At 40.6% G+C, this 26507-nt stretch overlaps 3 protein-coding genes across 4 annotated transcripts in view; 2 read left to right on the top strand and 1 right to left on the bottom strand.

The window, feature by feature from the left end:
• The first annotated feature begins 1578 nt into the window (after positions 1–1578).
• pstpip2 (proline-serine-threonine phosphatase interacting protein 2) lies at positions 1579–11737 on the top strand. Its single transcript, XM_079364679.1, has 15 exons — positions 1579–1695; positions 2780–2880; positions 6351–6425; positions 7801–7835; positions 7923–8029; positions 8119–8181; positions 8627–8725; positions 9131–9176; positions 9633–9712; positions 9790–9888; positions 10706–10802; positions 10913–10997; positions 11146–11183; positions 11334–11472; positions 11617–11737. Exons 1-14 carry the CDS (start codon positions 1663–1665, stop codon positions 11384–11386), a joined length of 1011 nt encoding a protein of 336 aa, XP_079220805.1. The 5' UTR covers positions 1579–1662; the 3' UTR covers positions 11387–11472; positions 11617–11737.
• A 1850-nt stretch (positions 11738–13587) lies between these two features.
• Positions 13588–22785, bottom strand: dhx29 (DEAH (Asp-Glu-Ala-His) box polypeptide 29). The gene is made up of 28 exons (XM_079364673.1): positions 22631–22785; positions 22129–22202; positions 21889–22002; positions 21651–21780; positions 21400–21539; positions 21166–21312; positions 20904–21030; positions 20658–20816; positions 20261–20429; positions 19658–19778; positions 19183–19569; positions 18810–19076; positions 18546–18689; positions 18164–18340; positions 17903–18043; positions 17671–17815; positions 17459–17579; positions 17258–17342; positions 16946–17034; positions 16387–16515; positions 16205–16280; positions 15863–16087; positions 15605–15741; positions 15159–15243; positions 14773–15075; positions 14562–14693; positions 14361–14457; positions 13588–13918 (listed from the first exon to the last, which is right to left on the bottom strand). The coding sequence occupies exons 1-28, from the start codon at positions 22782–22784 to the stop codon at positions 13869–13871; spliced, it is 4125 nt and encodes a 1374-aa protein (XP_079220799.1). The 5' UTR covers position 22785; the 3' UTR covers positions 13588–13868.
• Positions 22786–22928: 143 nt separating this feature from the next.
• The window catches only part of mtrex (Mtr4 exosome RNA helicase), an 18351-nt gene continuing 14772 nt past the window's right edge, over positions 22929–26507 (top strand). The window contains exons 1-10 of one of the 2 annotated variants that reach the window (XM_079364674.1): positions 22929–23125; positions 23626–23766; positions 24165–24231; positions 24475–24537; positions 24858–24970; positions 25233–25407; positions 25528–25618; positions 25821–25945; positions 26096–26194; positions 26331–26451. In XM_079364674.1, the coding sequence (XP_079220800.1) occupies positions 23025–23125; positions 23626–23766; positions 24165–24231; positions 24475–24537; positions 24858–24970; positions 25233–25407; positions 25528–25618; positions 25821–25945; positions 26096–26194; positions 26331–26451 (1096 nt within the window). In that variant the 5' untranslated portion in view covers positions 22929–23024. Of the gene's footprint in view, positions 23126–23204; positions 23310–23625; positions 23767–24164; positions 24232–24474; positions 24538–24857; positions 24971–25232; positions 25408–25527; positions 25619–25820; positions 25946–26095; positions 26195–26330; positions 26452–26507 lie in introns of those variants that run through there. The other variant, XM_079364675.1, reaches the window with a different exon arrangement.

Raw genomic sequence — 26507 nt, 5'->3', positions numbered from 1 at the left:
CTGGGAAAAAAAACGATGATTCTGAACTCTAGAGACCCGTCCTCCTGAAAGAAAAATTAAAACTCTATCTTTTAAAGATAATGTCTCAATCACCAGCTCATTGTCTTGGGTTTGAATGAATATGTGTCTTTGGGTGTATAATTGTGTAACATTTGGAATACATTTTTCTCCGTTTTTTTTCTGCGATTTTTTTGTGATGGGAACTTCTTGGTATTACATTATATTCCCAATTTGTTATTAATCATACAGCTTTCTCTATAAATATTGGGGTTAGTTCAAAATAAAAAAACTTACATTTTTCTCATTGTTTATTTTTCTCCAGTCATTTCAGACCTTGTTACTTCACCTGACCTACAATGAACCATCATTCCCGATCACCTGACTGTCGAAACCTGCTATTCAACTCTTCCCACTTCCCTCATTATTACTGTGACATACTGTATGATGTCAAGTCATTGACACACATAATGTAGTATTATATAATTACAGAATTGAGGAAATTACGTAACGTTAAATTAAAGTGATGCGTGTCCACATTTTGTTGTTGTTGTTGTCCTGATTTCAAACTGGCCTACTAAACAAATCAACACATTATTGATGATATATGTAATATTCACAATGGATACGTTCTGCTTTCTTGTTAAAATAATACATTCTTTTTCATTTTTCCACAATCTTGTTTATGATTTAAAGGATTTATGTTAACTTTACTGTTTCCTTCCTCACAGGCACATACCATTAATGATGGAGCCTATTCATGTATGTATATGTATTTTAAAATGAGACATTTCTGTGATGTTTAACAGGCCTACAGATGCATAAGAACATTTTTAATGCGGGGCATGGAATTGAGTACATTTTAAATGTGGTAGTCAAGGCATCCTGCCTCTCATAAATGAATACTGTAATCTGAATACTGATTACTTCACAGAGAATAACACTCAACTCCAGGGGCGTCATGCAAGACAAAATTATGGGGGGCTAAATTAGAGTGGAGTCAAGGGCTCCTTTGCAGGATAAAATGGGAAGAATTATGTCATTTTCTGCATTTTAATACAAAGGCAAAATTGATATTATATCTCGATCAATCTGAAACCTGAGGTAAATCATGCGAAATTGCTAATTGTTAATTTTTTTACCAGCGTTTTTTTTTTAAAAATTTGTAATTAGATCTGTTCCATAAATTATCGTTACTACAAATTGCTTGATATATTAAGTTAAAAAAGGGGGGCTCTTTTTTTGTGAGGAACTTTGGTTTTGTGTTGATCTTGGCGACCCCCTTAGACAAAGTGGTAGACCTGGAACAGCGTCCTCCTGACACATAAAATAAATAACAGTGAGTCAGCAGCATGCTGTTGGTCACTTTGTCAATCCATCTTTTTCTTCATGGTAGTGTTTGCGCCGTTAGCTCAAAAGAGATATCAATTTTCCTGACTGTTTCCCAACAAGTTTAACTCTAATACCTGCCTGTTGCTCTTAACCATGTGCATACATCTATCGACCACTAGGGGGCAGCACGCTCAAACTGAACGTGAGCTGCACGGTTGACGTGAACTCCCCACGTGCTCAGTCCTTTTTATCAAGCAGAGTTGAATTGTCTCTGTCAGTCAGCTGTCTGACCTGTGAGCACACACCACAGTCCCTCAGCCTGTTCACACAACTATGAAAAACCTTCATTTTAAGGATTTCTTCTGGGTAAGTGTGTACTGGTGTGGTTTTAGATTTATTTTTAAAAAATTAGGTTAACGCTTAATCGCAGAATAATGTTATGCTGCGTCGCAAATTCTATCTAATGTATGATATTTTCTGCAAAATCTCCATTTCACTTTCTTTTCTTTGACTATGCTCCATCTGTCTTTGTGGGTTGTAAAACTATTCAAAGTGCTAATATCACATTCGCCTATAATAAAGGATATCCGCGTTAAAGGATCCTCGGTTACATTATACTATCATATTATCATACTCACGACAAATAGTAAAAGTAAAACAGGTATATAATCTACTTACTGTAGTTAGTTGTAAGTTAAATGACATGTTCAGGGATGTAAAAGTTGCAGTTTGCTGCATCGTAGTCATAAATTAATCATACGTTTTTGGTATTAAATCAGAATTAGCCTAAAAACTATATAATAAGTAACTAAAAAAGTGAAGTAAAAGTACCCCCAACGGAATTAAGTTTTGTATTGTAAAGTAGCATATAATATGGGATAATCAAAAAATTTCAAGTAAGCCAATTTCAGTAGTTTTTAATTCATAACACAACTATTTTTATAGAATGAATTAACTCCCAATAGAGTCAAATCTGATTTGTCATACATTCATATCTATTTTAAGAGATAGAAAGTCACCCATCTACTGATTTGAACATCTACACAGTTGGGTTGATTACATGCTATTACTCTCCTCAGCTTACCTTAATTGTAGAGAAGTTATGAGCAAAACATCAATTTACTGTGTGTTTACGATACTAATGTTAAAGGCTATGATTATGTCTGAGTGTAGAGCAGAGTTTGATCAATTTATGTGTGAATCCAGATTAGGACGAGTTCAAACACAAACATGCTCACCCTGCAGTGAAGGACTGGGTGTTAGTTAGGAGGCTATGTAGAGGTGTAACAATTAGTATGTCTATGAGGTGCCTGTCCTAAAATGATGCAGTTTGTATCATAGAAGAGCTCTACATTGACAGAGCATTGAATCTAACTGAGTATCTCCAAATATGTCACATGTTTAATCCATAGAAGATACACAATTCAAATGTTGTCCATCTTATTGACAGAACTCTGACCTGACCAGCACCGGGGGCTATGATGTGATCATTCAGTATCTCAATGATGGCAAGAGGACGTGCAAAGAGGTGGAGGATTTCATGAAAGCGAGGTAATACCAAGGACCAACTATGGGTTTTATCTTGAATTTGAACATACATGTGTGTAACTTCTGATCTGGTCCAGGTCGTCGAGACTGTACACCAGCTTGTAATTGTCAGTTAGTTTTTATCGTACATTAACTAGGCAGAAAGACAGCTTTCGGCTAGAGATACAAACAGGGTGCTAAAGTTCAGTTCCAGGCTCCTGTGGCTGTCTTGGTTTTGATCACAATCACAGTGAACTATACTCGTGCAGCAGTATTTAGAAAAGGTGTTATCCAAGACAGTTCGTTGTTTTTTTGTTTTTTTTTCAGTGACTGACAAAGTAAGGGATCAAAAGTCAGATAAGGACAGAAAATGTAGAAAAGTGATGGAGACTTTGTAGAGTCATTATTCGAGGACGTTGCACATAGGGAGAGGAGTGGAATGTCAGTTGATGTGGAGCAATTAAGGAAAGCAAAAGGGTTCAACGCTTCTATGTCAGGAGGAAGTCGTTCACGAAATCGTCTTAAAATGTGTCGTATCTAAATATGTACCGACAGTCCTGAAAGCCAGGAAACACTCTCAGCAACTTTAAAGGCTCAAAGAAATTCTTTTAAAACGTTTTAAAGTACAATATGTTTAGCATTTGTAGCTTCATTAGAACATATATAGATAAATTATAGATACATTTATAGACTTGTATTCGGTTCTGAAAGAGTTGCTCTACCTTTATAATGCAATCTTCTGGTACATTTATTACTGCACACTATTGTTGCATGATAGAAGAATTACAGCAATTCATTGAAATGAAAATGCTGACAGTGTGACAGTACCGTAGCAGCCTCATTTGGATAGACTCTATAATAGAAAAACAAATGTTTTGATTTCCTCCTTCCTCATTAGATTAGTTATCTGTCTGTCTGTCTGTCTGTCTGTCTGTCTGTCTGTCTGTCTGTCCGTCCGTCCGTCCGTCCGTCCGTCCGTCCGTCTGTCTCTCTCTCTTGAAATATACACTGCCAACACAAGTGTGCAATTATAACAAAATAAAGTATGATAAAACAACCTCAAGTTAGATATTAATAAAAGGTGCACTGTTGCAGTATTATAAAACTGAGACATATGACCAGGTGGTGTTTGAACTAAAACTTGAAATTGAAAATGTAAAGTTGCTAATTCTTTAATATGATTTTATATATACAAATAACTGTCAACAACTTCAGAAGAAAATATTTCTATCTGGCAGATGAAGTCACCTGTTGAACAAACTCTGACTTGTTTTCAGACTTCAGAGAAAAAAATGTGTCATTGTGCGAGTCTTACACCAAAACAAGTCATGAAACAAACGGCCCTGATTGTCCCCAATCGCTACATCTCTAGTAAAACAAGTGTAAAGAGGATCTTCAGTTTTTATTTGGTGTCTTTGTTAAGTTTGTTCAGTAATACACAAAGTTGTGCAGATGGCCGGTGTGGTAATACAAAGTCGGACAGAATTGTTCAGGCTGGTTTTGTGCCGATAGATGCTCTGAACTGTCATGTTAGAGACACACTAAAGGCTAAACTAGACAACATAGAGATAAAGAAACACATGGGAAACAAGCAACCCCAGGGAAGAATGAGAACTAAAACAAGAAACTATACTAAAGCAAATCATGACAGCAGCAGCTCACAGAACGTGCTGCTGGGTTTTGCACATTGACCTACTTCACACTGCAGATACTTTTGGTCTTTGTTTGAAGTTCGTTTTGATCCTTTGAAGATTTGAAATTTGAGCTGGAATTGTGTCAGGCAACACCTGAGTGAGAAAAGGCTTTTACAGCATGTTGAACAATTGTTCAAGCAACTTTAAGGAATGTTTGTTGCCATGTTACATCATTAAGGAAACACTGCACACACACAAGAAGCCTTATTTCTGCTTAGCGAATGAGGAGATAACACAAGTGAAAGTATCCTCTTGTTAGAGATTCCAGAATATCGCAACAACATTTACAAATCTACAGTCTGGACTCATGCTCGACTTTTCATGTGGTTAAAAAAAACCCTAAAAAAACAATATATAAAGATCATTGAAATACGGAGGAATTGTAAATGCTTTGGACATGCTACTGCATTTATACCCATTAAAATAAGAATATAGGCATTTACTAGATTTTTTTTGGTCAGTGGTGTTCAAATGGATTTATAAATATGCAGCAAGCAGCACACATATACTTGTACTATAGCCTTGTTGTGTTTTTTCTTTAAACTGCACAGTGTCAGCTGAGTATCTGTAATGGCCCTGTTTACTTCCTGAATCTAAAGACACAATGCATTGAAGAGAAAGTGAGTTCAGTGTAACAAGAATGGCGTCAGTGTCTTGTCATGTTCCACGCACATGGTGTCTAGATTTTTACTGGCAATGTAGCTTCACTGATAATCGATAAATGGTAAATGGGTTTAAAACGCTTTTCTGATCTTCTTGCTACTGGATAAGTGCTCATGGTTGATCAGTGCAGACCAGAATCCCAACTCGATGTCATTAGTTTGGGAAATTATTTAAATTCCCTCATTCCTCATCCCTCATCTGCTAGCAGTTTATATATAGTGCAATTATCCATTCAAAAATTCAGTAATGTAGTTCTAAACACATTAAACTTTGAACGTTTTTTTATATATATTTTTTTTATGAATGTACAGAATTTTTCAGCAATCAGGACAGGTTTAGGTTCAGGTTTAGGTTCAGGTTTAGGTTCAGGGTTAGGTTCAGGTTAAGGTTCTGGGTATTATTTGCACCTGTAGGTTGATTTGTTTTGCAACCAGAAAGACATACAGATTACAAAACAGCTGTAACAATAAACAACTCATTAGAGAGACGAGAAATTATTAAAACCGAAACAAAAAGTTATCAAAAAAAAAACAAAAACAAATGAAAAACGAGCTCAAGGTTCCACCAATCAGAGCAGATGGGAGTGGGAAGTCTCAACCAATAAGATCAATCAAAAACACAAAGGGTTTGGACAATAAAAGTGTATGTACGAATATGGCTTCTACGATTACTTTGTTGGCATTCATCATGATGTTGGTACAGTATGGGTGATGCCAAAAGTTGTAGATATTGAAAATCCATGACATGAATGAACTCTTCTATAACGCTCATAGTGTGTGAACCCGTTTGATATTTGACAAATAACCAGTTTTATACATTAAGTCTTTTTCTATTACTGTTCTATATTATTGTTGCATACATTTTAGTTATCACTTGCTCATTATGTATTCATGTTTTTTTTACTGTGGCTTTGTAAAGGACAGTGATGTCATATACTTTATCCACGCACAGGCAGTTCATACCAGCAGTCTGTTTGAATAGATGTAACGCTGTCTTTGTTATTTAGAGTTTATGACATTTCTAAAAGTGATAGTGATGACTAACCCGTGTCCGTATATGTAAATGAAATTGCAGCATTGAAGCTAAAGGCTTCCTTTGTATGATCTCTGCATCACAGACTCTTTTTGTTTCCTGCAGGGCGTCAATTGAAGAGAAGTACGCTAAAGACCTCCTGGGTTTGTCTAAGAAGGTGTGTGGACACAATGAGATGAAGTAAGTGACCTCTGTGCTGAGACTTTTTTCTTCGTAGAGTCTGTCTTTGCAACAGTGACCTGATGGGGCCCTTGACCTCAACCCCTTAAGTCTGTGTCGCAGCAGCAGCATGGGTACGAATCTACCCTCGGCCCTTTACTGCATGTCATCCACCACTCTCCCCTCCTAACATTTCCTGTCTCTCTTAAACTATAGTAACCAATAAAAAGGAAATAAGCCCCCCTCCCCCCCCCCAAAAAAAAAGAAAGAAAGAAAAAGAAGTGACATGACGACTGCAACACAAAAAGAGAGGTCAAGCGACAACCACAGTCTCGTCATCAAGCATCAGAAAACGTGTAACAGTTTGAAAGCAGAAATAAAGATTGCATTATTCTCTTTTCTACAGTTGCTTCATGCTGATCTTGTAGTCCGTCAGGTTTTATGTACCAGTGTAGACATAGTGTGTCTGCATCAGCAAGACGAGTTCTCATTGTGTCCGTGGTTACACACGCTGCTGCTGCTTCTGTTAAAAGCGGTTGAATATCTGGGAAGAGGAAGGAAGACGAACGGGGGAGGGGCACAGAGAAGAGTAGTGACTTTCTTATGGATATCAACAAAATCATTCACTTTGAGATGATTCCAGTAACATTCAAACAATATTTGATACTACTTTTGAAAGTATCAAAAATGTAAAGTTTTAATAATAGGTATTGTATTTTTAATTTTTGGCCATTGATTCTTATTCATTTATTTTTTAAATGTACCAAACCAGGAGAATCCTCATTGAGATGACACATTTCATTAAAAGAATGTCCTGACTAAAAGAGTAAAAGAAAAAAAAGTCTTTGTTAAAACAATTCAAATCTCACTTTAGATACACACACATAAACTCAAACGAAGATACGTCTTGAGAAAATACACTTTTGACTTGCTCTTGCTTTTTGATTTTTTTTTGATTTTTTTGTTTAGTCTATATTGGTACTGAAACCCTCAGTGTTTACAGCCTCACAACTAATCTTTATGTGATGTTTTTTATGGTTTTACCAGACAAAATCAAAGTTTAAACTGGTAAATATGGGATTTTATGTTGGATTAAGAAGGTTTGAAGTGGACTGCATGACCCCTGGGAAACCTGACTTCTCTTGTAACAACAATGTTTGGTGCATTAAAAATGTTTGAAATTCTTACATGCCAGCAGACAATGTTTGCACTTAACCGCTGCCTCGTCCCGCTTATAAGAACATCGCTCCTTAGTGGTCAAAAACGTCACTGTCAAACCTTCATATCCTCTTTATGTGGTGTTGTGGAAATATAAAGGTCTCATGGATGTTTTGAAGTTTGAGTAGTGTGCTCATCTAACGGAGAGTTTGTAATCTTCATTTCTTTTCTTTTCTAGCACATTAAAAAGATCCCTGGATGTCTTCAAATTACGTAAGCGCCTGCAATGTTGACTTGTCATTGAACTGTTTATTCTTCTGTGTAGCTCAGACAATAAACCACGTTTTTAACCCCTTGCAGAGACTGAACACGTGAGTCTGTCACACCTTCAGCTCGCTCAGAGCATGAGGGACGAGGCCAAGAAACTGGAGGACTTCAGAGAAAAGCAGAAAGAAGCCAGGAAGAAGGTTGTCAGCACTTTGATGCTGCTCTGTAGAAGCCTCTTTGGAACAAGTGTTTGGTTTCTGACTAAATACTCATACGCATGTGATTCCAGATTGAACAGCAGATGGATGGTTTCCACAAACAGAAGTCCTCTCAGTTCAAGAAGACAATGGACGTGAGTACAAAGTAAAAACAGGTCTGACATTCAGAGTTAATCATTATGGACTCTTAATAGAATAATCAGTAGTTTCAGGAAGCTGAGCTGGTTAGCCTTTGGAAACGTGCGGAAGTAAACAAGCTAGCCAAGCTGTTTTTAAAATGGTTGTCACGCTCGACTTATGATTAGAGGAAACCAGGAGTAGTTCAGTTAAGTCAATCCGACAGATTCTAAAGTGAAGCATGTCAGAGGGGTTTCAGTTGTGATGTGAAAACAGTGAACATGCTTATACCTTCTCTGCTCTTCCTCTTTGGTGGGGGGAAGTTCAGTTGGCCAGTCTGTGAAGTAAACCAACAGGGCAACATTTAGTAGCATGATAATGTTTTTATAAAAGAAGAAGTGCGTGTCATGCTGTGTACAAAGGATTTGAAGGGAATTAATTTTGTCCTGACTTTATCCTCAGACAAAGAAGACGTACGAGCAGAAGTGTCGAGATAAAGAAGAAGCAGATCAGAATGTGAACCGAAACACCAACACCAACAACACAAAGCAGATAGAGAAGGTGAAATAAGAACAGAGGAGCACGATTTATAGTTTGAATAAAAGCATGGATCACGACCTTTGGTTATGCAAAGAGGTCACGAGCTCATTTCTGTCCATACTTGAGTACAAATTTGTCAGTTGTTCTCGAAAGTTGCATTTCAGACATTTGTCCAAAAAAACACTTTCTTCCAGAGGATTTGAACCCCAGACCTTTTACCCCTAAAAATAACACTGTATCGGAAGTGTTGATTTCAATATGCTTTATGGCCTCTCTTGACAAATAAAAGGCAGTGTTCGAATTGCGTTACTAGTAATCACCTTAAATTTACATACACAGAGATAACAGTTTAGAAATAATAATCTGATCTTTTAAGTTGTCGTTTCTTGATTTAGTGCTAATCTTTTCTTCTTCATCATCTTTCAGCTCTTCTCAAAAGCTCAACAAGCAAAACTGAATGCAGAAGAAGCAGGTACTTTTTTCTAAAATACAACCTGTCATATACATCTTTACAATGCCCTGCCCTGTTTGTTTCATTTTGAGCCGTGGCCTTAAACTGGACTGTGTCTGCATTCACACTTGCCCGATAAAAGGTTAAGAGCAGTTAGATGAATTGCAATTTAAAAGAACACACACATTTACAGAAAAGATACCTAAAATAACAAAGTGCTATCATCTGATCGAAGTTGAAATCTTCCAGTACTTTGATTTAAAACCAAAGGCCAGCTAAACTAACGACATGAGCATAAGCATCCTTTAAAACATGTAAAGTTTGACCGCAGCAGTACATGAGTAGAGTCTGATAGAGATGTGTGCGTGGCTATGAACAAAACTACTATGTAGCGCCTGAGACTGGCCTGGTTAGTAGCACACAGTGTGATTTATGATCAATTACGACTCTTTTAAACTGATCTATCTCGACTGTTAGACAGATTATACCACCAGAATGTGACGACACTGGGAAAGGTCAGAGATGATTGGTTGAAGGAACACATCAAGGCCTGTGAGGTAAGACTTTAGCAGACACCTAACGCTCTAAAAGTTCCAAACCAACACACATCTAATTCCCCCCCCCTTCTCTAAAGTTGTTTGAAAAACAGGCTATGGAGCGCATTAACTTCCTTAGGAACACGGTGTGGACTCACCTCAACCATCTTTCCCTGCAGTGTGTGTCCAGTGATGAGGTAAGGGCCTACGTCTGCAGTAATATAAAGCTGCTTTAATCCGTATTCTTCTATAAACAAAGGACGTACAGGGAAACTAGTGCCCACTTTTTACAGCACTAATAAACAGGTTTACAGCCTGATACAAAGAACATTTGTGGCTTCCTTAGCTCATTTCCTTATGGGTAACAACTGAACAGGGGCTAGTCTTTTTTATAAGTCATGCGTTTTGATTGTAGTCACGATAGGAGTTTTGCATGCATTTTCATAATTTGGTGTTGGCGCCTTTGACTAACAAGTGGGCATGTTGTAGCGGTTTGCCAGAACACTAAAGACCGTCCCTGCTTTGTTTGGTACGAGATTGTTTAAAAGTTAAAGACTGCTCTATGTAGACTATTTCTGCCTTTCAGCTTATTTTCTGTTCACATGCCGTTCTTATTTACCTCTCAGTGGGTGTTTTTTTTTTTTTTTAACTGTACCTTCTCATATAGCATTTGGAAACAGTTTGCTGCTCACTGGTTAACATAGTGTTTGTGTGTATTCAGCATGAAAAAGAAAACCTGATTGTGATGCAGTCAGGGGAAACCAAAAACAGATAGTCGAGCCAACTGTTGAGCGTACATTCATGAGCTGGGCGATAGTCTTTCCATGAAGGATGGTGTTTCTCAGTTTCTGCTCGATGTAAGAGTAGAGATGTACTTGTTCACGTGAACAAAGATAACATTCAGGATTGTAGTCATCTGCTAACTAAGAACAGCATACCTATAAAGACATGGCTATATTAAACTTTGACCTTGATTTTACTCTCTTACTTTTTTTCAACTTTGTGTGTACATAGCTGTATGAGGAAGTGAGGAAGTCACTGGAACAGTGTGATGTCCAGGAAGATATTGAACACTTTGTAAACCTCAGGCGGACCGGTGACAAACCACCAAGTAGGAATCCAGGGATAATCATTAACAACATTAACTATCAACCAGAGCAAGGTCATTATAACACACACACACAACATAACTTGAACGCATCTTGTCTTCTGTTTAAACAGCTCCAGTTATGTATGAGAATTTCTACAGCAGTCAGAGAACCCCAGTCGGAGCTCCGCCGCCTCGATTGCCTCCACCAATCATCAGGTAAAAAAAAAAAAAGAGAGGGACTCCAGTAGAAGCAGTCACCTGCCTGTTTATCCACCTGTCATTCAAACTGTCAGCCATGTGTTCGGTACATATTTTGCCTCTAACTGGCTGCACTGTTGGTGTGTTCTTGTTCTTTGAATTGCAGGCGGGGGCCATTACCTGATCCAGCAAACAGCAATCGAGGTGTGTTTTAGTGTTTTACTTATGTGTGTGTTTATATTTAGTGTTGTTAGTGTGGCGATCAGAGCTTGCGGTTTTTATCATCAACTCCATAACTGATGCACACTTCTGCTTTTCATAAACCATTAAATCAATCGTTTCCTTTGATTTCAGATAATATCTACTCCTCAGTGCAGGACGAAGGGTACAGTGTCATCCAGTACTAACACACACACACACACGCACACACACATCAGCTGGTGGAGTTATTGTAGTCCCTGTGCAGTGTTTGAGCTTTGTTTTAAGTAAGTAAGTAAGTAAAATTTATTTATATAGCACTTTTCACAGGCAGGGGCCACAAAGTGCTTCACAAACAGGGTTTAAAACATCACAAGCAACAAACAGACAGTACAGAGATCATAGCAGCCCTAAAAGAGACCAAAAAAAAAACATAAAGGACACACGTCTCATCACTTCCTCATTTGTGATTTCCTGTAAAGATACCAGATGGAAATGAGTGTCATTATTGCTTGCCTTCTTCATTTAATGTGAGGCTGTTTCCTTCCCCCCCCCCCCCCCCCCCCCCCCCCCCCCCCCAACATCAAGAATAGCAGAATAGTTTTAGAAACGGAAGGTTCTTGTGTTTTATTTTTTTAAATCAAAACATGATGCAATCAGGACTGGAGCTCAGTATTTCAATGTAAGTGACATTCTGTGAAAAAGGCAAATAAGAAAATAAAAGTTCTAACAAGTTAAAGGAGCACTTTCATAGATTCGGTAGTGACATTTGAAAGCTGGCGAAGTCAAACAATTGTATTCTTTAGTTTCTGAACTACATGCACACACTTGATTCAAAAGGAAACAAATATGTCTCTGGAACACTGTTTGGATCTAAAAAGCCACCAGGAGTGTTACGGTCTCACTGTCGCGGACCCCCCACCAGAACTTCCCCAGAGCATTTTATCTTCAAACTGTGATGCAGGGAGCACATTTTCCTCTGAGGACAGTTTGTCTTTAGAGTTATGAACATATACCACAGAATCTGTACACTTCTTCAACTTTGACATTTCTCTACCAACACTTCATGGTTCATCTTTAATTACTGAAGATATCTAAAACAGTTATTTTTTTCATATCCAGATTTATAACCCACCTATCTGTATTTATATTCTGTGAGGCCTATTCTTCTACATCCGTGCTTCTGAATGGATTTCCTGTTGTGTATGCTTTATAAAGCAACTCTTTTTTTTTTTTGTACCTTGAATCCACATGTTGAACATAAAATGCTGTGTCTGCATACAAGCTGTCATTTCCTCTGAAATGTGAGAGAATCGTGTCAGCTCACAGGAAAGTTGTGGTCTAATGAGAAGATGCACAACTCGTTCTGTGAAAGTCGTGTTTGTTGTCATTGACCGTGCACCCTGCAACATGTTGTACATTTTGAAATGTGCCATTGTTATCTGTTGTAAGAACGACTCTGTGCTCGAGGTCGACCTTGAGGTCATTAAATAGCTTTTTTTTTTTTTTGGACTTTAGAACTACTGTTAAACATTGCACTTTGATTTTGCTGTATCTATGTTAAGAGCATAATAATGTGTAGACATTTCTGAAAATGTTGAAACTTCAGGAGGGAAGAGGGATTAAACAACATTTAACTGTGCAGCTGACCTGGTGTTGGTTTTGTACTAATACATCGACTGTTTCTCTATTTTCTCGTTCTCTTCTTATTTCTTTGATCCTTCCTAACAGACCAAATGTCAAACATAAAATCATTTTAATGGGAGACTTGACCTCATCTGGCATCTGCTAGAACTCACAGACGTTTGAGAAGTTATAGAGGGCGTACTAAATGTGGATTTCAGGTCAGATTTCTTACTACATAATACTTAAACTCCTGAACATTTCATGATTTCAGGTCAGCCTGCCCGTAAGATCCCTGAGTTCTTGTCTATTCACACGTCAACCATCGTGTGAACAAAGGAAGTCTCAGAATGTGAGATGTGAAAAGGGCACATTGGATATCTGAGGTTGCGAAGCAACAGTCTGACACCATCATGAATGTTTTCCCCTTTGTATTAACGCTAACGTTAAATGTAAGTGTAGGGACGTATTCACAGAATTATTGAATGGGAGGAAAAGAACCTTCTGTCCAGCCGAATGCACAGGTGCTATGATGAAAGAGGCATCCCCCCCTCCTGCTCACTCTCGATTTATTTTCCTAAATATTTTCGGAAGTGTGAACACATCATGAGGGAATATTTACTGTGACTTTGCGTGGATAATTCTACTCAAGGGGCCGGCAGGACATAGTTCAGATAATTCACACTGTGGTTCAACCTTAAACAAGAGTCTAGTTTTGTGCATGTGTGAAAAACTTTGCAACATTTCTCGATGGATGTGACTATAATAACCACAGCACAACGACATGTTACGATAAAAATGTATGCACTTTTATTCACTTTCACCTGCATAGTTTTCTCTTTGTGTTTTCGCCTCTCAGATTTCAGCATGTACTTTTAGCATTACATATGATACAGTCCTCCTCGATGTGAGTAAGAGTTCCTGATAACGATCAGTTCACCTCAGTCTGCTGAGGATGTCCATCCTGCAAATCAGAGCAAGAGAAGAAGAAGCACTTCAGTCCTCAGGACTACAGGACGCAGAGGTCTGAGGATTGAGTGAGGGAAAAAAAAAGATCCTATATCACACTCAGTGCTCTGATTGGATCAGATCCAGGATCAGCTGGATGGTCCTTTCACCTAAAACAGATGGAAACAGAATAGGTTTAACTATTTTCCCTTTTGATTTATGTATGCAGACTTGTTTATGTTAAGTGTAATTAAGGAATACTTAAGTATTGCATCAGTTAGCTACAGACCAATGGGTCTTAAGGCTTGACAATGTAGACATGAGTGTAAAGGGTTAATCATTTCCTTTGGTCATAATGACTAACAATTTATGGAAGATTTGTGGTATTATAACTACTTTATTTAAATTTCACTTTTCATTTGACATTTGGAATCCACTGGTAGCCGGACACTGGTCCTCTGTAGACAGCAAATGAAGATCCTTCAATTTGTTCAACCAGATTATTCTAGATTTGAAGCACAACTATTTTCAAATTTTGTATTTTTTATTTGATGCAGCCTGCTCTACTCTGAAGTAAACTCTTTTTCTTTGGATTACAAAGCTTCAGTTTACCTTCCAGATTCATCCTGGGGTTCTCCAGCTTCTTTTTCAGCAAAGTGTCCATTAGCTGTCTCAGTTGTTTGAAGATGACGCCGATTCGTACGGGAGCCTTTGAGGGTCAACCACATAGATCAAATTAGAAAAGAACATCGAATTACTCTGGTGGGACTACAAAGTTTAGCTTGCGAGAACACAACTTCTGTTGCTTCTAACCTGAAAGTGAATCCATCCGTCGAGTGTGATGAGCCTCTCTCTGTGCTGAATGTCGATGTCGCCTCCAAACAGCAGCAAGGAAAAAGGAGGAATCAGGGTGGTGTCCCGCAGGTAGATCTTAGTGTACTTCACCTGTAGGAAAAAAACATTTTTTTTTTTCCGGACACGTGACGAAGAGAGAAGCAGGTAAACACAGATTCTTCCCCCTTACCTTCTCCTGGTACAGAAGCCAGCCGTGGGTCTGCAGGTTGCGGTTCACTGACGAGGGGTGGACCTGAGCTTTCCCCTGCGGTGTCTCCACCGTACAGACCACACGCTCCAGAACGTCCACGGAGGGGGTGCATAAGACCCGGCCCACGCTGTCGTACAGCCCTGCCGTCAGCACTGCGTTCAGCACGGAGATCTGCGGCCTTGACAACTTGGAAGCCAGTGGCTTGGAGCGAGAGGAGGAGGAGGAGCGAGATGAGCAGAAACCCACCTGCTCCATCATCCTCATCAGCTCGTGCTTCACATCCTGGAGAAAAGAGCGTTTGTTGTCATGTCAAACACAAAGGGTCAGTGGAAGAGAACATTTTTTTAAGCAGAATCTCGTGTTACCTCTATTGTAATGAGAGCTGTACGGTTGAGGAAGTGTTTCCTACAGTAGGACATTTCTGTTCTGTCAACTTGTGAGTTCTTCCACCTAACAGGAAGAAAGAAAAGAAAGGGGCATTAGACACTGGGCTATTAGGAATCATAATTAGTTTTAAAGACAGTCTTTTAGGCCTTTATTTGATTGGTCAGCTGGATGGAGAGATCGGAAATATGAGGGGAGAGAATGGAGAATGGCACGCACTAACTCTGTACACCAGAGAGAAAGCACTTCATTTCTCGTCAGGGATCAATAGAGGGAATAATAAAATAAAAAAAAATTAAAAAAAATACTGTCAGGACCGGAGTTGGTCCTGTGACCAATGCAATATTTTAAATCCAGATTTGGGCTCCTAAAAAATTATACATATGCACCTTTATCAAAAAACAAAATCTGTGATGAAAGCCTTTACCCTAGATATGCATTGTATATCGTCAGGTGATCCGAGTTTGCGACAGCCAGAGCAGCTTTGGCCAGGTTGGCTTCGTCCTTCCTGTTCATCGGCGTGGAGAAAGGAGACTTCTCATTGATGGCTGCAGCAATGGTTGCCTGTGACAAATGTCTTATTAATATTCATGGAAAGTGACGCACCTATTAGCCCAGGAAACATTCTCACACAGTTTCTGAGAGTTGCAGTCAAAGTGTTTGTTTTGAGAATGTTGAGACTCACTATGGGTTCCAGGCAGCCGAGGATGGCGCCATAGATGAGCATCTTGCCGATCTTCACATTTACAGGTAGACTGGCCAGGTGGTGTCCCAGAGGAGTGAGGGTGTGATCGTTGGGGTGACACGCTCCGATCTTCCTCAGCAGGTTGACGGCGTTGCTGACAGACTGAGGCAGAGGAGGATCCAGAGCCCGGCTCAGGAAGTCCTCTGGGGATCCATACTGACATTTCTACACGAGGTGAGGGGAGATGATCAGGGTGGGAGGCTGCATCAAACCTTTAACAGAGGCTTTAGTAATGCTGTCGTGTAAATCTTTACTCTGCATGAGTGTGTCTAGTTTGAATACCATAATATGAAGACAGAGTTCCTCCAGAGGGACCCTCAGTATCTCTGGGATGGAGTAATCCATGAAAGCATTAAACCTGAAGACACGAGGTTAATCACGAGCTGAACAGATCAGATTGAACCAAACCAGAAATAATGCGTTCGTTTGTTTAATCTTCAGATGCCTATCAATACTCTCTTTACCTGTATTTTGGGTAAAGTCTGAAGCAGAAGCCGTTTCTCACTCGTCCCGCTCTGCCCTGCCTCTGGAGGGCGCTGGCTTTGGAAACAAAAGTCTCCACCAGAGAACTCATCTGGCTGCTCTCGTGGTACCTGAACAGCACATGAGCAATAAATCGTCTTGACTAATGACATCAACAACTACTGGATAGATGGCTGTGAAACTTGCTAGAGTTGTTCATGATCGCCCTCACACTCTTATTGTAGCGCCACCATGAGGATGGAATAATTTTTTTCAGACATAGTTAGGTGTTATGTAGCGCCACCATCAGGTCGGAAGTGCAGGTTGTCCAAAAAATGTTGTCATTTTAACCCACCGATCGAGATCAATAATTTAACACGAAAATCAAGTTAGCATGAAGCATGCTGATGTTAGCGTTTAGCACTGTTGTGCTATTTCTGTTCAGACAATTGAATACATTTGAGGGCTTACGTCACCAACAAGATCTTTAAGTGAACTTGGTGATAAATTAACAACAGTATGAAATGCAAGAGACTCCTGGGAACATTTGTGATCCCTTACTTGTTTTCTTTTGTCTTTCCAGTGTCGATGACGAACACAACGTCAGGAATAGTCACACCTGTCTCAGCAATGTTGGTCGACAAGACGATCTAAAAGGAGATTGAACGATACAAAACCAATTATTTGTCCGATCGCATTTTTTTTGAGTAGGTAATCAAAATCTTATTCGCTTCATGACACAGGCAAAAGAAATAGATGAATTATAAGATCATTTTATTCAGCTTTAAAATGGTTCCATGTATTGAATCATCAACCATGACTGTTTTCTGTTCTCATTTTTCTATGCATAGAACACCACTTTCTGTGAAGTACCTTTCTGACCCCAGCAGGTGGCACTGTAAAGGCAGCAGACTGGTCCTTCGAAGACAGAGTCGAGTGGAGAGCAACAATTCTGTACCTGAGAGAGGACGAGTAACAAAAACAAATGATAAGTTTCTGCATCTCACCATTAAGTCCTGTTTTCAGGGGGCATGCATTGTCTTACATTTAATTACGTGTGTTTGTGTAAGTCACCTGTTTTTGTCCTTGAACCTCTTGTCTGAAGTGAGCAGGTCAAAGAGCTGCTGAATGTGGGCCAGACCCGGGAGAAACACAAGGACGGCTCCTTCCAATTTCACAAATTGTGGGGATTTCTCTGTCGGAAAAAGAGAAAAGTAGAAATGTAATGCACACTCACAACGAGACCTAAACGTACTGTAGATCGTTGTCTTTCTTTTTTTTTTTACCTAGGTAGTGGATGAGGTCCACCAGTAAGTCCATGTTGATCTTGTTGGGGTTCATGTGCTGCAGCACATGCCGAGTTCTGCTGCTGAAGTGGTCCAGATCTGGACCCAGGTCCCAGCCTGAAGAAGAGTCTCTCACGATAACCTCCTGGAGCAAAAAAGAAGTGTGTTACATACAGACACGTGAAAAAAAACAAACTCACCACATATTCACAATGCAGAAAATTAAGCTTACCTGGTGCTGTAATGTCTTTCCACCTTTTTGTGTGAAGGCCACGCTGACCTCCTCTTCATCTTCCAGAATTTTCTGGCTGTACTCCGAGTCTTTTTCCAGGACGTAGCCAATCTCCTCCACGATGTCCTCTAAGTGCGACACCTAAAATCAAAACCACAGCAGCTGATTCTCCTGCTTCGCCCCAGTCATGAACATTTTCGGTTTTTATTCCAAACGGATGTAGTTCAGTTGGAGATTTGCTTTACGAGTAGATTCTCTTACATCTACTGGGAAAGTCCGGCCAGGGATGTTGATCACGGGGCAGCGGTTGAAGTAGTTGGAGAACTTGTCACAGTCGACTGTCGCGCTCATAAGGATCAGCTGCAGGTCGGATCGCCTCATAACAACATCTTTTAGGATGGTCAACAGAAAGTCTGACTGCACGCTGCGCTCATGGACCTGAACGAGACGAAGGTTCGAATGTCAGGGAAGATGATGGAAGTTAAATATCAAAGATAGCAATTGATTAAAAAACAGTGTGTGTGGATTATTAGATCTAAAAATAAAAAAAGGTACATCTGTCGTCATACATTATGAATCACACAGGGTTTCAGTACATTTAGAATCTGCAGCTCCTGTGTTGGATGCAGAACAGAGAAGGTACCTCATCTACTATGATGTGTGTGAAGGAGCTGAGGTGTCTGTCATGCTGTAGTTTCCTAAGCAGAACTCCAGTTGTACAGTACAGCAGGCGGGTCCACTCCCCAGACTGATTCTCCATACGAATCTGGTATCCACACGGCGAAGACTGAAGACAAGATTGAATCACAAAACATGAGGATTAACACATAATCTCAGCCTACATGATCATTGATACAGAAATGAAAAGCATATCCATATTAAACTGAAAGATTCTCTGTGCTTTCACCTTCGATCCCGGTCCGTCCTCGCAGCCCAGCTCCTGGCTGACTCTGCAGGCCAGGCTCATGGCAGAGATCCTGCGTGGCTGTGTCACAACAATGTTGCACGGTTTCGCCTCTTTGCCTCCTAGTAACAGCTCCTCCAGGAGGAACTGAGGAATCTGAGTGCTCTTCCCACTGCCCGTCTCACCTGCCACTACCACCACAGGGTGGCGCTGCAGAGCCTCCAGGACCCGGAGCCGGTGTTGGAAGACTGGAAGCTTTTCTCTCTCTGCCTTAAAAAGGAAAAAAAAAAACTGAATTCCTTTGGTGAAGTTTTTATCTTTAATAAAAAAAATCATCTTTATCATGCTAGGTTTGACTGAACTTAAGTGTATTTACCTGCAGTTTTTGAGCCAGCGAGGACTTCTTCAGCTTCTTCAAGAGCTCTTTAGAGGCCTCAAGTGCTCCTTCCCTCCTCCCTCCTCTTTTCTCACTCTTGTCTTCCAGTTCATCTCCTCCTTCCCCCATGTCAAGACCAGCCAGGTTTTCCCAGGACTCTTCAGGCTCTTCATCCGTGGCACTGCCCTGCCCCTGCTGGTCAGTGGATCCGGACCCCTGCCTTTGGTTCTGGTTCTGCTGCTGTTTGAGTCTGGTCAGAAGTCGGGAGATGAACTGGTCTCGGGGTTTGTTGGCGGCAGTGCGGCTCTCTTCCTGCTGCTGCTGCTCGCTGTCTCTCCACTCGAGCCACACGTCTCTGTAGGTGGGGGGGAGGAGCTGGTGCACCGACTGAGAGGTGAAAATGGAGAAACATGTGTGAAAGAATTATCAGAGAATGTAAATGTGCAGTCAAGCTGAAAAGCACATGTATTATTACCTGTCCTTTAACCAGAGTGTAGAGGGCCAGAGTGGCTGCTAGGTGTTGCGCCTGCATGCTGTCCTCAGTCAGGATTGTTGGACAGACTTCAAGAACATCATCTGGCCTCTGAACTCGCACCCTGATGGACACAGAGGCGTCAAATATGTCCGAAATATAATCACAAGTCAACATTACAACAGGGTTTAAATCTTAAGAATAAAGAGAGACAGAAGAATGCAAAACAATGACAGAAAAATATAAATCATGATTACAATAATAAGAGGATGAAGGAGAAAATAAGAAAAAAAACAAATGATAATAATAATCTTCCTTTGCAGAATCTAAATCACAAAGTGCAGGAAAATAAAACAGATGAGTGTCTGGTTGTGAAAGTCAAAGTATAGCTTAAAGTTTAGGCCCGGTTAAAGCTTTTTCTTAACTGCTAAATGCTAAAGTTGCTAAGTGTTGTTGTAAAAAAACAACAACAACAAAAAAAAAAATCTGGTAAAAGTACATTAAAGGGACCCCTGACTCCTGGAGTGTGCAGCATGGATGTGAATTTACAGTTAGTCTTTTTAAACAGAAAAAGAAAAGAGCAGAGAAACACACAAACACACTCACTTGCTCCTCCAGTATCTACCAGCAGCGACCTTGTGAAAAGTTGGTGCTGGACTCTTGGGCAGGTTTTTTCGGACCCAGTCAATGAGAAACTGTTTGGGTGACTTTCCAGTCCAGCTGCGAGCCGTGTAGTCGAAGTTACGAATGTCTTTTGGTTCATTCTTTTTCACAACTGCAAAGGGGAAAATAAGAAAAACATGTGCAATCCGCTACGTTTCATCACAAGTGGATGACATATACAGCATGTATGACAGTGCTATTGTAGCATTACTACTTAAAAAGGTACTATAATAAACCATCATTATTATAATAAATCTTGAAAATAACTTAAAGCATGTTTTGGTTTAAACACTCGAATGAATGACTTTAACTCTGACTGAATAATGTCTGTCAGACGAACCTTTCTCTGCAGGAGGCGCCTTCTCAGCTTGTTCAAACAGGCTGAAGCTCAGATCCTCTTTGTCTTCACTCACACGAGGTGTTTTTTTCTCCTTTTGCGGCACGTCTACCACTTTTAATGCTGGATTGAACATGGGGTGGGACTCCATTTGCTTCATTTCTACAATGAGAAAATACATTTGTATGAAAAAGATCGAGCCTTGATGAGTTTCTGAATGTCTACATCTGGTCGTGAGAGAACACTTACCTTGCTGTATGATGCGGATTCTGTCCTGTGCCATCCTCTGGCCCTGCTTGTCGCTTTTTGTCTTTGAAGCAGCTGCCATTTCTTTGCTGTCATACAGCTGAGCAGTAAGGATCAAATACCTGTCGTTCTACATGAAAAGAAAATGAAAGAGCCGACCGCTACGTCATTATAAGACTTAAGAAATGAAGTGAATGTTGCTTATGGATCCATTTTATCAGTGTGTAAAAATCTCTCCGTTTCCATCAAATGTGGGCGTACTCACTGGATCAAACTTCTCATCCAATTCAGGATTGCGTGCAGCCTTCCTCCCTCCCACTTCTTCCACCTCCTCCTCTTCTTCATCACTGCTCTGCTCTGCATATCTTAAAATCCAGTCCTTCATACTGGCAGCTTCATCCTTTTCTGTGGTCTGAGAAAGAACACACTTACTAGGTTTAATGGAGTGCAAAAAATGTACAACTCTCTCGCCACCTGACGTTTACATGAACACACATACCTTGGTTGTCTCTTTGCGGGTGTTGATGGGTGCTATGGGGCTTTGTGCTGCAGGTTTCTGTTGAGCCGGAGGCTGGTACTTGGGCCTGCTCTTCTGATTCTCCTCCTGCATCTGCTGGCTAAAACCCTCAGGCAGCTCCTCTGTTTCACGTGGAATACATTTGAGGAGTCACAGTTTTGACAGTGTCCAGTGTCCTCGAGAGCTTTATGAGAATGTCACACTGTATGAATGCATGCTGATGTTTTTGTTACCGTCTTTGAGGTTCAGGCAGAGCCAGTCGAGAGCAGAGTGGAGATCCCCTCCGTACAGCACACTACTCTTCATCGCCTCTTCAATGTGTTCTCTCTTGAAGTTGAACCTCTGCAGAGCTGTGTACAGATCCTGCAGGCACGCACAAGACATCCGTCATCTGAATGCAACCTTGAGTCATGGAAACTCATGTTTCATGTGTATTATTAATGGAAAAGTCAGGGACGATTTTGTATTCACCAGCAACTTTTTGCTCGTTAGTCTGCCTGATATTGGCCCTTTGTCTCCATTCTCCTCTCTGAAGTCATTGATCAGTTTGATGATCTTCTTCTCCAGGTCAGCTTGGATAGCAACCTGTGTGACAAAGTCAAATCACGTTTATTTCAGCATGAAACGTTGCAAGCGGCAAGTCAACAACAGCTCACAGCTGCAACAACTACATGGCATGTAGTGAGACAAGCTATTAAAGCAAAGACTTACTTTAAGTATAGATTTGTCTGACACTCCACTTGTGTCAACCTGCGAAGTGTTGGCTAGACTGTACGTCTTTGGACCTAAGGGAAGGAAGGGGGAAAAAAGGGTCAGTTAGGAAGCAATATTTAATGTTCATCTCATGTGATGAGGGATGTCTTCAAATGTATGATGAGTTTAGTATGACGTCACCGATGTGTGAACATCTGAAGGTGAAAACACTCAGCTTCACAGTGTCAGGAAATCAAACTAGAGAAGAGTTGAACTTGACAGTGTCATAGTTGATATGTGACATAAAATAAAGCTTGAGGCTCTTGATTCAGGGTTTGCAGTAAAATATGCCCACTCGTTTTGATAGGTGACATCCTTAAAGAAAACCCATATTCAAGACAAGGATTCTTGGCATTCACCCATTCAAATATATGACACCTATATACCTATAAAGACAGCGTCACACTGTAATTGTTATGTGTCTGAATAGTTCCTTAATCATTCAATCAAAACGTACAACCTTTGGGCTTGTTTTCTTTTGCTGGTTTGCTCGGTTTGTTGCTGGCTGGCTGTTTTTTCGGATCTTCCGCCACGCTGGTGTCCGGTGAAGAGGCACCAGCCGGGGCTCCTGGGGTTGCTGTCTGCGCCGCTGATTTCTTCTTCTTCCCCCCCATAATGTCACCAGATATCTGCTCGTCTGTGGCTCCTCTCTTATGTGAATTTCATCGGCAAAGCACTTCACTAGTGATGGTACTGTGCACAGCGTAGGAAATAGGGCCAGCTGGTGTTTCTGCTTGCGATCATACCGGACTAGGTTCACACACTTTTTTGGACAACGCGAGCACCCTTACCGGAAGTATTACGGCGTAGCGAACCTCGTGTTGTATTGTGGGAGTTGTAGCCCCTAAATAATCATGGCAGACTCCTTCGGTGACGGGTTGTTCAGCGTGTTTGACGAAGAACAACAAACGACCACAACTAAAACGATACCTGCGTCATTAACACCAGATATAGGGTAAGTTGTGGCTTTATGCACGTTTTAGTTGGGTGGGTTTTCAATTCTCAAACTGCTGTTGCCCTGGTTACGTGAACGTAACATCCATGTGTGCTCGTGCCAGTAAACGAAACAACTTGCTAGTTAGCAAGCTAGTTAGCAAAAGTTTGATATAATACATACCTGCTGGCATATATTATTTAAAGTAATTTAGGTGGTTTTGTTTGTTGTAGCTGTGTAACATTTAATTTATTGACGTCAGAAAGGTGTCGAGCTAGCTAGCAAACCGGCGCTCTCTGAATGATACCGGTACACTCTATGCTAACCACTTCTCTCTCTCTCTCTCTCTCTCTGTGTGTGTGTGTGTGTGTGTGTGTGTGTGTGTGTGTGTGTGTGTGTGTGTGTGTGTGTGTGTGTGTGTGTGTGTGTGTGTGTGTGTGTGTGTGTGTGTGTGTGTGTGTGTGTGTGTGTGTGTGTGTGTGTGTGTGTGTGTGTGTGTGTGTGTGTGTGCTCATTTCCAGGAAAGCTGTAGGTAAAAACGGCAATGAGAAGGATGTTGGTCCATCTGCAGGGGTCAAGAGGGAGGCGGACAGTGACGGGGGAGAGGAGGTGGTGTTTGGGAAGAAACCTCGACATGAGGCGGTCACTGCTAATGACCTGAAGTAAGAGTTGACTTGTGCAGGGTGATCAGGTGTTCTTATAGACTCTGTTTCTATTTTATGTAAACTAATGTACCTACCACATTAGAAGAGAATTAGTAGTGACTTGCTACTTACAGATTTACTAACGTTGTGCTAATTATATTAGATAGATAGATAGATAGATCTTTCTTTTTGATCCCGGTTGAAATTCAGTATTCAAGTGGGGACACAATACTTCCTCCACCACTACAGTGGATGCAATGTGTTTGTACAGCAGTGCAACAAATATTAGAAAACAAATATAATGGTCAGCTATGTTGTTTTTGTTTATTTTTATGAAGTGCTGCCCAGATATGTTGCAAACTTATTTTAAAAAAAAAGTTGCTTTATGAATAATGGATATTTTGTTTTGCCTAAAGTCTTGCAGAGTTTATGCCCCAAGTGAAGGTGGAGCAAGTTGAGACTGTGGAAGGATGCTCACATGAGGTAAGTTAAGCATTTTGCACAAGGCTGTTTTTTTGTTTTTGTTTTAAATTAATCTCTACTGGTGCTCTTCTCATGGGATGTTTGTAACCTGGTCTCACACATCACACAGCCTTTTATCTTCCTGTAGCAAACACTACAGCGTGAGATGCAGATAGTTTTCCTTTTGTGTGCCAACAGTCTTATTATCTTTCTGACTTTAATTGTCAAACTTTGATCGTTACAATTCTGTCTTTTTCCACACAGGTCGCTCTTCCTGCTGGCGATGATTACAAACCACTGAAAGCTCGAGTGGGGAAGGCAGCCAAGGTATACTACTGTTTTGAGTTCAAACACTTGTTGGCACAGACATGCAGTTTGTCGATGTAGAATGTTGTACAAATACACTATCTGTTTTTATGTTGGGAAGTGAATTAGCCAGCATTTTCAATCTACTGTTAAGGTAACATTTTCTTAAATTCGTATGAATCGGTGTATGCTGTCTTAGAAGATAAAACCTTCCATTATTCCACACCTACAGTGTTCTGTTTTACTGAATGAGAAGTGACTTTGTGTTTTGAGTTGTGGAGGTGGTTCCTGAGAACGGGAACAGCACCTCACATTTTCTTCTGCCTTGATTTGTCTTGCAGGAATATCCCTTTGTTCTTGACCCATTTCAACGTGAGGCCATCTTATGCATCGACAACAACGAGTCTGTGCTCGTGTCCGCACACACCTCTGCTGGCAAGACTGTCTGTGCTGAGTGAGTGGAGACACAAACCATTCAAGATATATAGGAATATTTGTTTACTGTGGTTGTGGACATGCTTGTGTTCATAATGGATTTATTACCATCAGCATTAAAGTCCTGAAAGGTTACCATGACATGCAAACTACAGCACATCTTTTTTTCCCTCTGAATTTTCCTGTCAAAGTATTTCTTAAAATATTTGCATTAAATGTTTGTATTTTGTAAACTATTCTCAGATCTGTGTTTTAAACTAGTTGACATCCTCTTCTTGTAGGTATGCCATTGCTCTAGCCCTCCGAGAGAAGCAGAGAGTGATCTTCACCAGCCCCATCAAGGCGCTCTCCAACCAGAAGTACAGAGAGATGTATGAGGAGTTCCAGGATGTGGGACTGATGACGGGCGATGTCACCATTAACCCCACTGCCTCCTGCCTCGTCATGACAACTGAGGTGAGACACAGGAAAGAAAAATAATAGATATCCAAACGGAGTCTGGACTTTTTTTTTTTTTTCTTTTGGGAGGTGGTTTGTGTGCCTCGTCTGACTTGATGAATTGCTTCTCCCCCTCAGATCCTGAGGAGCATGCTGTACCGAGGCTCGGAAATCATGAGGGAAGTGGCGTGGGTTGTTTTTGACGAGATCCATTACATGAGAGATGCAGGTGTGTGCATAAATATAACAACGTGTGTGTGTGTGTGTGTGTGTATATGTATGTATGTGTTATTAAACGTGGTTTGAGACATTTGCTCTGCTTTAGAAAACCCTCAAGTTGTTTAAATATTAATTTAAGATTTCCAGAATTTCCTCTCCATAGTGTGCATTTAATCTAATCTTAAATTCTACTTGCTTTGTGCGTACTCCAGAGCGTGGCGTGGTGTGGGAGGAGACCATCATTCTTCTTCCTGACAACGTGCATTACGTTTTCCTCTCAGCCACCATCCCCAACGCCAGACAGTTTGCTGAGTGGATTGTCCACTTGCATAAGCAGGTGGGTAGTGTCGGCATGGATCGAAAGGATCACCGTGCTTCTCCGTCTCTTCCGCTAAATATATAATGAAGACAGGAAGTTTGTTTGTCTTTATGAAAGGAACTTTTGAACATGATTGTAAAATATTTGTTTGTCTTGTCTCTGCTGCAGCCTTGCCATGTCGTTTACACAGACTACCGTCCTACTCCACTGCAACACTACATCTTTCCAGCAGGGGGCGATGGACTCCACCTAGTAGTTGATGAGAACGTAAGTCTCCATTTACTGCGCTGGTCTTGAGTTATTTAAAGGAGCTGGCTTATAAATCCTTTAAATAAATTCATCCTTGTCTAAATCAAAGTCGGATCAGACCCGTCGTCTATAAATCATCTCGTCCTTTCTTCAGGGAGACTTCCGAGAAGACAATTTCAATACAGCCATGCAGGTGCTGAGAGACGCAGGGGATTCTGGGGGCAGCAGCGGAGGGGGAAAGTGGGACCCGAGAGGACGCAAAGGAGGCACTAAAGGTGTGTGGTTATTTTTGTAAGGCGTTGACGTGTGTCAATAAACTCAGTGATTGCCA

The sequence above is a fragment of the Symphodus melops genome (genome assembly GCF_947650265.1).
Source record: "Symphodus melops genome assembly, chromosome: 16".
NCBI classification, from domain to species: domain Eukaryota; kingdom Metazoa; phylum Chordata; class Actinopteri; order Labriformes; family Labridae; genus Symphodus; species Symphodus melops.
The sequence above is the reverse complement of the archived record's forward strand: the minus strand, read 5'-3'. Positions and strand labels throughout refer to the sequence as shown.